This window comes from Pseudophryne corroboree, chromosome 6 (assembly GCF_028390025.1).
Source record: "Pseudophryne corroboree isolate aPseCor3 chromosome 6, aPseCor3.hap2, whole genome shotgun sequence".
Lineage (NCBI taxonomy): Eukaryota > Metazoa > Chordata > Amphibia > Anura > Myobatrachidae > Pseudophryne > Pseudophryne corroboree.
Genome location: NC_086449.1, coordinates 91,736,763 through 91,749,732, shown reverse-complemented (window position 1 = coordinate 91,749,732; position 12,970 = coordinate 91,736,763). Strand labels below are relative to the sequence as shown.

Genomic DNA, 12,970 nt, shown 5'->3' with positions numbered 1-12,970 from the left:
CTTCCTTTTGTTACTGTAGTCATGTGCTTGTAGCAATGGCATGCTGATATGTGTGGTTACATTGTGATCTGGTCTTGTGATGATTCATATAGCATAGCCAGCATACCATATGCTCAGGTTATTGAGATACTGAGTTTGTTTGGAATGTGAAATTGAATAAGATGGTTCTAGGAAGTTGGATTGGAATGTGGAATAAGATTAGTTGGTTTGTAGAAAATGGCTGCTGCTGGGTGTTTTCTCCTTCCCCTTTGAACCATGTGTTGCAGTCTTTGGAATCATGGGAGTTTTCCCAAAATGGAGTCTAGCTTCTGTCCCATGCGGTATTGTAGGGTTGTGTATATAGGGACAGCCAGTATGGGTAAGCTCAAGTATTCTCTCCACAAAGATTCTCAGCATTGACTAACTGCGCAGCGATTGTTTCTCACATGTGTAAGTTTCTCTGCAACCATATTGCCTTTATTGTTATTGTAAGCCATTCTCTCTCTCTCTCTCTCTCTCCTTCCCCTTAAATGTACTTGTGTCTTTATTGTATTATATGTTAGTTACTTGGTTAGATATTTTATGTTATTTTGGTAGTGTATAGCTTGTATTGTATTATTCTTTTTGAACGTTCATTCTCTCACTAAAGGCGTTAGAACCTTAGACCGGTATTTGGTTGATTATTGTATTACTAAGGGGTTCTCAGAGCGTCATAGTCGCTCATACAGCTTTTAAGCTAACAAGGTTACACTGCATTACATCTACACATTATCACTGCACAAATGTTTACAGTATAAGTACATTCCTTAAGGTATAGTTAAGGGCGTACCCTTGCGGTACTTTTTGAGCCAATTGCGTACTGTGTTCTTTAACCTTTAACGTGTTTTTAATAGGACAAATATTATAGACATTGTCAGGGTCATTACGACCCATTTGCTCGCTGCGTTTTAATGCAGCAGAGCGATCGGGTCCCTGCTGCGCATGCGCCGGCGCCGTAGTGCACCTGTGCATGCCGGACGGTCGAAGGCCGTAGCAGGACAGCGATCGCCTCTGCCTGATTGACAGGCAGAGGCGATCGATGGGCAGGAGGGGGTGAAACGGCGGCGTTTGGCTGCTGTTTCGTAGACGCGGTCCGGCCAACGCAGACGTGGCCGGACGGAACGGGGCGCGGGCTGCAGCGGCTACGTGACGTCATACGCAGCCGCTACGAGCCGGGGAGCGAGGAGTAGCTCCCGGCCAGCACGCTAAAGCTGGTCGGGAGCTACTCCTGAAGTGCAAAGGCATCGCCACTGTGCGATGCCTTTGCACTTCTGCGAGGGGGGCCGGCACTGACATGCGGGGCGGGCTAGCCCTGTGCAGGGCGTCCCCCCGCATGTCAGGAAAGATGATCGTAGCTGTGCAAAATTTAGCACAGCTATAATCAACTCGGAATGACCCCCTGAATGACGTATTAATTACTCCCTGACACATTTTAAAAGGACCACAGGTAGAGCTAAGTATTTCACTTGTGATTCTGTGAGGAGACCTGCAAAACATGCACTGTGTGGGGTCCTGAGGACCGAGTTTGAAAACCGATGCTCTAGATATAATCTGAGTGACAGTCTGAGCCTCGCCCTGCAATGTGAAACTCCTGCACTGGTTTCTGCGTATCTGAGAGTTTCAGTTTCATTTCTCTGTTCTGTAGCCGGGGATGACGTCTGCTGATCTGAGACAGGAGCTGCTCTGTTCCATCTGCAAGGATATTTATACAGATCCTGTAATGATGAGATGTGGACACAACTTCTGACGGGTCTGTATTGTTTGTGAGCTGGAAACACAGAAGGATTCTGGATTGTATACCTGCCCTGAATACGGAGAAGAGAGTCCAGAGCCTCTTAAACTGCAGAGAAATTTAACTGTTTTACAAAACGATGAGTTACCGGTCTAATCAGCGAAATCAGGAGACTGAGATCTTCTGCACTTACTGTATGAACTCTCGCATACCAGCTACTAAGTCCTGTCTGTTGTGTGAGGCTTCTTTGTGTAAAGATCACCTAAAGGTACACAGTAAGGCAGCAGAACATGTCTTGTGTGATCCCACCAATTCCCCAGGAAACAGAAAATGTTCTGTCCATAAGAAAATCCTGGAGTATTACTGCACTGAGGATTCAGCCTGCATCTGTGTGTCCTGCAGGCTGGATGGTGAGCACCAGGGACATCGGGTAGAGATGCTGGATGAGGCCTTTAAGAAGAAGAAGGAAAAACTGAGGCATGTTCTACAGAATCTGACCACAAAGAGAGAAGAAACTGAGAAAAGTCTGCAGAAGTGCAGGAGAGATCAGAAGAAAGCATCTGATATAACAGAGAGAGTCGCTGCCCTGTTTGCAGACATCAGGAAAGAGCTGGAAGACCTACAGAAGAAAGTGTGCAGTGAGAGCTCCAGGAAGAAAGAGTGTATTTCACCCTCAGTCACTGCTCTGGAAATAAAGAAGGATAAACTGTCCAGGAAGATCCATCACATAGAGGAGCTGTGTAACCTATCTGATCCAGTGACTGTCTTACAGGAACCAGACATGGGTGACTTGTGTGATACTGAGGACAGAGAAAGACATAACTCAGAGGACCCTGATGTAGGAGATCTGGATCTGGGTCTCATCTCACAGACAATATACAGAAGACTGTCTGATATAATAAAAGGGATCTGTGTGCAGGAACCTAAAGACATATTACTGGATGCAAACACAGCTGGTAATAAGTTACGTATATCACGGGACATGAAAACTGTATCTGAGACATTTAGAGATGAGAATTGTCCAGAAACACCAAAAAGATTTCAGTATAATCAGGTAATAAGCACTGGGACTTTTTCCTCAGGGCAACATTACTGGGAAGCGGATGTTAGTAAATCAAGGAACTGGAGGGTGGGGATGTGTTACCCCAGTATAGAGAGGACAGGAAATGAGTCCCTGATTGGAGAGAATAACAAGTCCTGGGGTTTGGATAGAATTGGTAATCATTATTCAGTGAGACATGACAACAGAGAGGTCCCGTTACTTGACAAGATTCCCTATACTAGAGTCAGGATATGTCTGGATTATGAGGCTGGAGAGCTGTCCTTTTATTCTTTGTGTGATCCGATTACACTCTTACACACTTTTACTACCACATTCACTGAGCACCTTCATGCTGCATTAGGTGTATGGAAAGGTCATATAAAGATTTGTGGGGGAGTCAGGACCTGGGAGAAACAAAACTAAGAAAGATATTCAGTGACTGGTGACATCACAGGGAAGGGAATCATTTAGCCAGTGAAATGAGGCAGTGGGTGGAGCTACATCTGGCTTCCTTACATTTACATCAGTCATTTGTGTGGTGTTCAGTTTATATGAATAAGTTGCCCTGTTGCTATGATTAGAAAATACAGTATATATATTTTTCTATACATTTATTAGACAATTTTAGGTTCCCTATATATATATCACACATACACACATCTCTATGTAGCCTTCAAATAAATATGGAACAGGCTAAGGCTTTTCATAAAGTGAATATGTATATGTAACAAACTATTTTATAGATGACCTAAGAAGATCATATACATGTGCATACATATTAATGTAATAAGTTAAATAAGTTAATGTGTTTAAACAAGGAATGACTAAATACACACAGACAAACAGATATATACAGTTGTGTTAAAAGTTATACTTTAATTAATTCATGAATTTTTTTATTTACATAGGCTAGGACTGGTAAGGTTAGTCTGTGAGCATTATTCCTTTGACTAATATTAGCAGCTGAGGAGTAACCTCTTTAGAAGCAGCACTGTATCACACTGTGCGCAAGGCAAAGGGATCTCGAACCTCCAGCGAGAAAAGGATGGTCTTGTGACATGGCTCTGGGGAGTATGAATAGAAGTCCGCAGCTGCTGCCAGACAGACTGTGGTTTCCCCCTCCAGTGGTCACCTCTCCGCTGCCTGCCTAGCAGCTAAGCTGTAAACCAGCAGTGACCAACCCTCGGCTCTTGAGCCACATGTGGCTCTTTCATCATCTGCATGCGGCTTGGTCAGCTCCCGCCTCCCGCTGCTCGACAGCCCGGCACACTGTGTGTAATGGCACTAGCCCGTGAGTCAATCAGAGCTTGCAGACCAGCAGCTAAGGCTCCTAATTGGCTGCCGGACTGCAAGCTTTGATTGGCTCACGCTGCGCTCTCCTCCCTGCCCTTTGGGACGGGGGGGGTGCACTGAGGGGACATGTGTATCTGGCACTGGGGGCATATCTGGCACTGTGGGGCCATGTGTATCTGGCACTGGGGGAATATCTGGCACTGTGGGGCCATGTTATCTGCACTGGGGGAATATCTGGCACTGTGGGGACATGTGTATCTGGCACTGTGGGGACACGTTTATCTGGCACTGTGGGGGCATATATGTATCTGGCATGTGGGGGAATATATATATATATATATATATATATATATATTTGGCACTGTGGGGACATGTGTATCTGGCACTGTGGGGGCATATATGTATCTGGCTCTGTGGGGCATATGTGTACCTGGCACTGTGGGGCATATATGTATCTGGCACTGTGGGGCATATGTGTACCTGGCACTGTGGGGCATATATGTATCTGGCACTGTGGGGACATGTGTATCTGGCACTGGGGGCATATATGTATCTGGCTCTGTGGGGAAATTTGTATCTGGCACTGTGGGGCATGTATATAACTGGCACTGTGGGGCATATATGTATTTGGCACTGTGGGGCATATATGTATCTGGCACTGTGGGGCATATATGTATCTGGCATGTGGGGGAATATATATATATATTTGGCACTGTTGGGACATGTGTATCTGACACTGGGGGCATATATGTATCTGGCTCTGTGGGGAAATGTGTATCTGGCACTGTGGGGCATGTATATAACTGACACTGTGGGGCATATATGTATTTGGCACTGTGGGGCATATATGTATCTGGCACTGTGGGGCATATATGTATCTGGTATGTGGGGGAATATATATATATTTGGCACTGTGGGGACATGTGTATCTGGCACTGGGGGCATATATGTATCTGGCTCTGTGGGGAAATGTGTATCTGGCACTGTGGGGCATGTATATAACTGGCACTGTGGGGCATATATGTATCTGGCACTGTGGGGCATATATGTACCTGGCCCTGTGGGGCATATATGTACCTGGCACTGCCGGTCCGTGAGCTCTGATTGGCTCACGGCCTGCTCTGTATTTAGAATATGGCTGCAGACCTCGGCTCTGCCTCTGTCCCTCCGTTGCTGCCCCTCCGATGTGCTCTGTCCATCCGTGGTGCTGTGACCTGGCCCCCTGATCCTGACTACAACCACCCCAGCCACCTCAAATGGTACAGTTTGGGGAATGCAGGCGAGGAGGGGGAGCGGACAGTGTGTGTGGTGGTGGTAGTAGTGGGGGGGCTGCCTTGTGAGGGTCAGTCCCGGGCCCCATCATTTCTGATGGCGGCCCTGGTTGTAGATGTGCGATTTTTTGCACATCTACAATCCATGCTGAATTAGCCCCTAAATCCACATCACATATATAATTGCAAGTGGAAATGTAGAAATTATATAACCCCCATTTATGAGGGTACCAATGGTCTGATTCATGTTTGTAAGTAAAGCAAAAAAAGCACATCATTTTGTGTCTAGAACAAACCATGTTGCCACAAAAGGGGAGTAAATACATTCATATTGTTTCTGTGCAGGGTAAATACTGGCTGATTTTGCATGTAGCACACAAATATTAGACAGCTTTATTTTTACACTGCAACTTAGATTTTAGTTTGAACACACCCCACCCAAATCTAGATCTCTCTGCACATGTTACATCTGCCCCACCCCCACAGTGCAGCATGGTTGTGTTCAATTGCTTGTTTTTTGTGAACGTCACAGTAGTAGCTGGGGCACTATCTACATTTTTTTATTTTTTGTATTACATGCAATCTATTCATGTACCATATTGTTTTCATTGTAATGTTATTGAGATTATGTAATGGGTAAATTCATAATTATATTCTGTCATACTAAACGAATTGTAAGACATAAGAAGCACCACTTATAATTTACATTAAAGTGCACGTTAACTTACATGGTGTACAATCATTCCCGGAAGGGAGATCCTGGAAAGAAGCTGAAGCAGTGGCATATCTATAGTGGGTGCAGTGTGTGTGGTGCACACAGGTTCCTGGTCCAGGGAGCCCATACCACACGCATGCACCCATTTTTTCCAATACTTACCTCTCCAGAGTCCCAGGTCAGCTGCAGCACAAATCACTGGGTCAATAGTGCGGTGGCCATTTTTACGAAATTTTATGCATGTGCCATAGGAAGATCATTGGAAAAATGGCCACCATGCCATTTTAACAGAGACCTACGCATCTGGAATAGCCTCTGTGCTTCTAGTGCTCAGAGCCAGTCTACTGCCTGCTGCTGCCTGTTAGAGAGGAGGGGCCCAGACGAAGACTGCATGAAGGCCCACTCCTCTATTAAGATACAGCTCAGCTGAAGATGGTAATATGGTACAAAAGGTATATATCAAACCATGATATGTTAAAAAAAAGTACGCCACACCAACCTCATATACAATACTGGGGGGTCACAGAGTTTTCAAGCAAGCCAAGTTTATATAAGGACCAATAGCATCACAAATGGGGTGTGGGCCACACCAAGATGTCATTCTCTGAAGGGGTGACACCAAAATGGTGGCTCCTCCGCAGTGCCAGGAGCCGTGTGCTGCATTGTAATAATCCTCTGCAGCACTTGGCTTCTGTCATAGAGGAGGAGCAAACAGCGCAGGCAGACTGTCTCCGGGGGGGGGGGGGGGGGGGCAGTCTAGCATCTCCGGACATGCTGGGCATGCCCCTGTAGTGATGTCATTGGGATCACCCACAAGCCCATGGCCCCTTTATGTAAAGCCACACACCCTTTTCGGCCCATGTGTCCGACGCGCGGGGGGATACAGAGTGTCACCAGGTAACAGACTTCTGGTTTCCAGTATATGTAACGCATGTTGAATTGCAAGTGGTATTTCTGGTTTCCGGCCACTTGCGGGGGTGCGAAGGTTTGACAGCAGGAGGGGGAGTTACCAATTTCCTTATTTATTTATTACCAGTTATTTATATAGCGCACACATATTCCGCAGCGCTTTACAGAGAATATTTTAGCCATTCACATCAGTCCCAGCCCCAGTGGAGCTTACACTCTATGCAGAGCCGGCCTTAGGCATAGGCAAACTAGGCAAATGGTATGCTTAGGGGCACCAGCAGCTTCTGCTGATTAAAATGATATGCGGCATGCCTATATTCTGTGTGTGACTGCGGCTGTATCTGCATACGAAATGGTACGTTGCAGTGTATTCCTGCAAATCACTGTGATTTAGCATTTCGTATGCAGATACAGCCGCAGTCGCACACAGAATATAGGCATGCTGCATATCATTTTAATCAACAGAAGCTGCTTGTGCATCCTAGCCACATAGTAATGCAAATAAGATGCATTTTCATAAACAAAAGGTGCCCGACGTTAACAGAGCTGCCAGCTGACTCATGCCAGGCATCTCCTGCAGAACTAGCGGCGGTGCTAGGGGGCACCAGCCAAAATCTTGCCTATGGCATCATATTGGTTAGGGCCGGCTCTGACTCTATGGGCCTAATTCAAACCTGATCGCAGCAGCAGATTTGTTCTCTAATGAGCAAAACCATGTGCTCTGCAGCGGAGGCAGACAGGGCTGTTTCTAGCCAATTTGGCTCCCAGTGCGAGATTTAAAAATGCGCCCCCCCCCCCCCCTATTGACATAAATAAAAATATGCGGGAAAAGGGAGGAGGGGAAAAAAAGGAGCCGCAAAGTGCCGCGGCGGGCGCCCCGTGCGGTTGCACGGCTCGCCCGCCGCAAGAAACGGCACTGGAGGCAGATATGACATGTGCAGAGAGAGTTAGATTTGGGTGGGTCATATTGTTTCTGTGCAGGGTAAATACTGGCTGCTTTATTTTTACACTGCAATTTCGATTTCAGTTTGAACACACCCCATCTAAATCTAACTCTCTCTGCACATGTTACATCTGCCCCCCCCCCCCCCACACACACACACACACACACACACACCCGTGCATGCTCCAAACAAGGATAACAATTATCTGAATGCATAGATGTGTTTCTTACTATCTCATACTTCCCAACTGTTCCGATTTTCGTGGGACAGTCTCGTTTTTTGGGGACTGTCCCAACCGCGGGCCGCAGTGCCCCGCGGTGGGGCGGGGGCAGTTGGGAGGTTCTGTCTCTCGCTGCCCTGCATAGAAGAGCAGCTGAGCATAGACGCTGTATGCATGTGCACAGCGTCTATTCACGTGTGACAGAGGGAGAAGAGGGCATGCCAGCAGCTCCCAGAGCGCTGGGCATGCCCCCTTCAGTGACGGATAAGGGAGGCGTGGCCTAAATCGCGACATCGCCGTGAAGCCATGCCCTCTTTCCAGAGGCTACGCCCCTTTTTCAGGAGCGCGTGCTGCTTCGCCGCGCGTGTGTCTCTCTTGCGCATTAAAGAAAGGTGGGAGGTATGCTATCTGCCATTAGCAGTTTAGCACATTACTGACTTTTGTATTTATAATTTTAAATTGTGATCTTTGATATATGTACCCCATTTTTTCTTCACACATATATTTATTTTTTTATGAAATAGGGGTATTCACTATTTACCTGCATTTGATTGCAACTTAATTTTCATCTTTCAGAATAGAGCGCTATTTCATGTCTATTCTTGTTATTTTTAGTACTTATTCCCTATTCATCAGCCCCTTGATGATGCATGCACTAACTGATAGGTACACATGCACGGTATGTGTGCCGAGAGTGACCCAGAAGCAGGGGGATAGTGTAAGTTCACTGGCCACAGGCAGGGGGTGTAGCCAATAGGGCTAGTCCCTGTCAACTTTCCCTGTGAATCACGGAATTTTGCCTCAAGGGAATTCTAAAGGGGGGTTTCTAAATGCATTTCACAGTCTCCAACTCTGCAAAACATAATAGAACCTGCAGGAGACACAACTGCACATTATAAGCACACACTCTCCCACCTCATTGTAAGGCTCCTGTCTCTTCTTCCTGGCAGCTACTCTCTGGTCCAGTGCACTGATTGAGGGCTCAGATAGATACACACACACACACACACACACACACACACACACAGCAAACTTGGTAGAAGAAGCTGCTACCACTGGGCTTGTGCAGCACATACTTGCCTACTTTTGAAAAAGTATTTCAGGGAGATTGTGAAAGTAACAACTAAAAGCGCGGGTGCGTACTGCTACATCGGAGAGGCGTGTTCTGAAAATAGGATTTTAATACCTACCAGTAAATCCTTTTCTCCTAGTCCGTAGAGGATGCTGGGGTCCACTTCATCACCATGGGGTATAGACGGTTCCGCACGAGCCATGGGCACTCTTAAGACTTTTCAATGGGTGTGAACTGGCTCCTCCCTTTATGCCCCTCCTCCAGACCTCAGTTATAGGAACTGTGCCCAGAGAGACGGATATTTCGAGGAAAGGATTTACTTTAATACTAGTGGTGAGAAACATACCAGCTCACACCTCAACCACAACATGACATTCAACATTACACACGTCAACAGGCATGAACCAATTACAGCAACATGCTGAAACTAATATAACACAACATGTGTAATTCTAATGAACAAAAAACTGCAGGTAAAGTATGCCCTGGGACGGGCGCCCAGCATCCTCTACGGACTAGGAGAAAAGGAATTACCTGTAGGTATTAAAATCCTATTTTCTCATATGTCCTAGAGGATGCTGGGGTCCACTTCGTGACCATGGCGTTTATACCAAAGCTCCAGTACGGGCGGGAGAGTGCGGATGACCCTGCAGCAACGATTTACCGAACTTGAGGTCTTCATCGGCCAAGGTGTCAAACTTGTAGAACTTAGCAAATGTGTTTGACCCTGACGAAGTAGCTGCTTGGCAAAGTTGCAATGCCGAGACCCCCCGGGCAGCCGCCCAGGATGAGCCCACCTTTCTAGTAGAATGGGCCTTCACCGACGTAGGTAACGGCAATCCAGCATGCTGAATGTGCATGCTGAATCGTACCTCTGATCCAGCGCGCAATAGCCTGCTTGAAAGCCGGACACCCAATCTTATTGGGAGCATACAGGACAAACAGGGCCTCTGTTTTCCGAATCCTAGCTGTTCTAGAGACATAAATCTTCAAAGCTCTAACCACATCTAGAGACTTCGACTCAGTGAACGTGTGAGCAATAACTGGCACCACAACTCAACTCCTCCCTATCTTCATGGAAGACCAGGTAAGGGCTCTTGTGAGACAAGGCCCCCAATTCAGACACCCGCCTTGCGGATGCCAATGCCAAAAGCATCACCACTTTCCAAGTGAAAAACTTCAACTCTATCTCTTGTAGAGGCTCAAACCAATCCGATCGAAGGAACTGCAACACCACATTAAGGTCCCAAGGTGCCACAGGAGGCACAAATGGAGGCTGGATGTGCAGAACCCCTTTCACGAAGGTCTGAACCTCTGGAAGAGCGGCCAATTGTTTTTGGAAGAAAATTGACAAGGCCGAAATCTGGACCTCGATTGACCCCAATCGAAGGCCCGCCTCCACACCAACCTGCAGGAAATGGAGAAAGCGTCCCAAGTGAAACTCCTCAGCAGGAGCCTTCTTGGATTCACACCAAGACACATATTTTCTCCAAATACGGTGGTAATGTTTCAACGTTACTCCTTTCCTGGCCTGAATAAGTGTGGGAATGACTTCCTTTGGAATACCCTTTCGGGCTAGGATCCGGCGCTCAACAGCCATGCCATCAAACGTAGCCGCGGTAAGTCTTGATACACGCACGGCCCCTGCTGTAGCAGGTCCTCGCGAAGAGGAGGAGGCCAAGGATCTTTTATGAGCAGCTCCTGAAGATCTGGGTACCAAGCCCTCCTTGGCCAGTCTGGGCCAATGAAGATTGCTCATACCCTTGTTCTTCTTATGATCCTGAGAACTTTGGGGATCAGCGGAAGTGGAGGGAAGACATACACGGACCGAAATACCCACTGGGTCACTAGAGCATCCACTGCTATTGCTTGAGGGTCTCTCGACCTGGAACAATATTTCTGAAGCTTCTTGTTGAGACGAGATGCCATCATGTCTACTTGAGGAACTCCCCAAAGACTTGTCACCTCTGCGAAGACTTCTTGGTGGAGGCCCCACTCTCCTGGATGGAGATCATGTCTGCTGAGGAAGTCTGCTTCCCAGTTGTCTACTCTGGAATGAAAATTGCCGACAGAGCCTTTACATGTCTTTCTGCCGAGAGGAGGATCTTCGTCACCTCTGCCATTGCCGCTCTGCTTTTCGTTCTGCCCTGCCTGTTTATGTACGCGACTGCTGTTACATTGTCTGACTGGATCTGCCCGGGATGATTTTGAAGAAGATGTACCGCTTGTTGAAGGCCATTGTAAATGGCTCTAAATTCCATCACGTTTATGTGAAGGCAGGCTTCCTGACTTGACCATTTTCCTTGGAAGCTTTCCCCCTGAGTGACAGCTCACCAGCCTCGGAGACTTGCGTCCGTGGTTACCAGGACCCAGCCCTGAATCCCGAACCTGCGTCCCTCTAGAAGGTGCGAACTGTGTAGCCACCACAGGAGCGAAATCCTGGCTTTTGATGACAGGTCTATCTTTTCGGTGCATGTGTAGGTGGGATCCCGACCACTTGTCCCACAGGTCCCACTGGAATACTCTGGCATGGAACCTGCCAAACTGTATGGTCTCGTAGGCCGCCACCATTTTCCCCAACAACCGAATGCACTGATGAATCGACACACTTGATGGTTTCAATATCTGTTTTACCATTTTCTGGATTTCCAGAGCCCTTTCCACCGGAAGAAATTCTCCAGAATGAACTTCTGTGAACAGAATTATCCAGAGAAAAGACAATCTTGTTGTCGATTCCAACTGTGACTTTGGAAAATTTACGATCCCCCCGTGTTGTTGGAGTATGGACAGGGAGAGTGTGATGTTCTGTAGCAACTGCTCCCTGAATCTCACCGTTATCAGGAGATCATCCAGATAAGGAATTATATTGACTCTTTTTGACGAAGGAGGACCATTATCTTCTCCATCACCTTAGTGAATACCCTCAGCGCCGTGGAGAGACCGAAAGGCAACGTCTGGAACTGGTAATGGCAATCATGAACCGCGAATCTCAGATAAGCCTGGTGAAGAGGATAAATGGGAACATGCAGGTAAGCATCCTTTATGTCTACTGACACCATGTAATCCCCTTCCTCCAGACTGGAAATCACTGCCCTGAGTGATTCCATCTTGAACTTGAACCGTTTCAAGTAGAGATTCAGATTTTTTAGGTTTAGGATCGGTCTGACCGAGCCGTCCGGCTTCGGAGCTACAAAGAGGCTTGAATAAAACCCCTCCCCTTGTTGTGACAAAGGTACCAGGACTATGACCTGATACCGCCATAATGTTTGAATTGCCGCTGTTACTGCCTCTCATTCTGGAAGAGAAGCTGGCAAGGTCGATTTGAAAAATCGGCATGGGGGAATGTCTTGAAACTCCAGCTTGTACCCCTGGGATACTATCTGCAAAACCCAGGGGTCCAGGCCAGACTGAATCCAACCTTGGCTGAACAGTTTTAGACGTGCCCCCACCCGAGCAGCCTCCCGCAAAGGAGCCCCAGCGTCATGCTGTAGATTTGGCAGAAGCAGGGGTTGGCTTCTGCTCCTGGGATCCTGAAGCCACTGTGGGCTTCTTTCCTCTTACCCTTCCCCTACCTGCAAAGAAGGGGGAACCTTTTGCCTTTTTGTATTTATTGGGCCGAAAGTACTGCATTTGAGAGTGATATGTCTTTTTTGCCGATGCAGGAGCATAAGGCAAAAAAGTAAACTTACCTGCGGTAGCCGGCGAGACTAATGCATCCAGTCCATCACTAAATTAGGCCTCACCTTTATATGGG

At 47.2% G+C, this 12,970-nt stretch overlaps 1 protein-coding gene across 1 annotated transcript; it reads left to right on the top strand.

Annotated features, from left to right (window-relative positions):
* The first annotated feature begins 1,889 nt into the window (after positions 1 to 1,889).
* On the top strand, positions 1,890 to 3,215 carry LOC134934367 (tripartite motif-containing protein 16-like). Its single transcript, XM_063929818.1, has one exon. The coding sequence runs from the start codon at positions 1,890 to 1,892 to the stop codon at positions 3,213 to 3,215; it is 1,326 nt and encodes a 441-aa protein (XP_063785888.1).
* Positions 3,216 to 12,970: the final 9,755 nt, after the last annotated feature.

Bases quoted from the DNA above. Each gene is read 5' to 3' on its own strand.
- LOC134934367 (XM_063929818.1), top strand. From the start codon at position 1,890: ATGAGTTACCGGTCTAATCAGCGAAATCAGGAGACTGAGATCTTCTGC.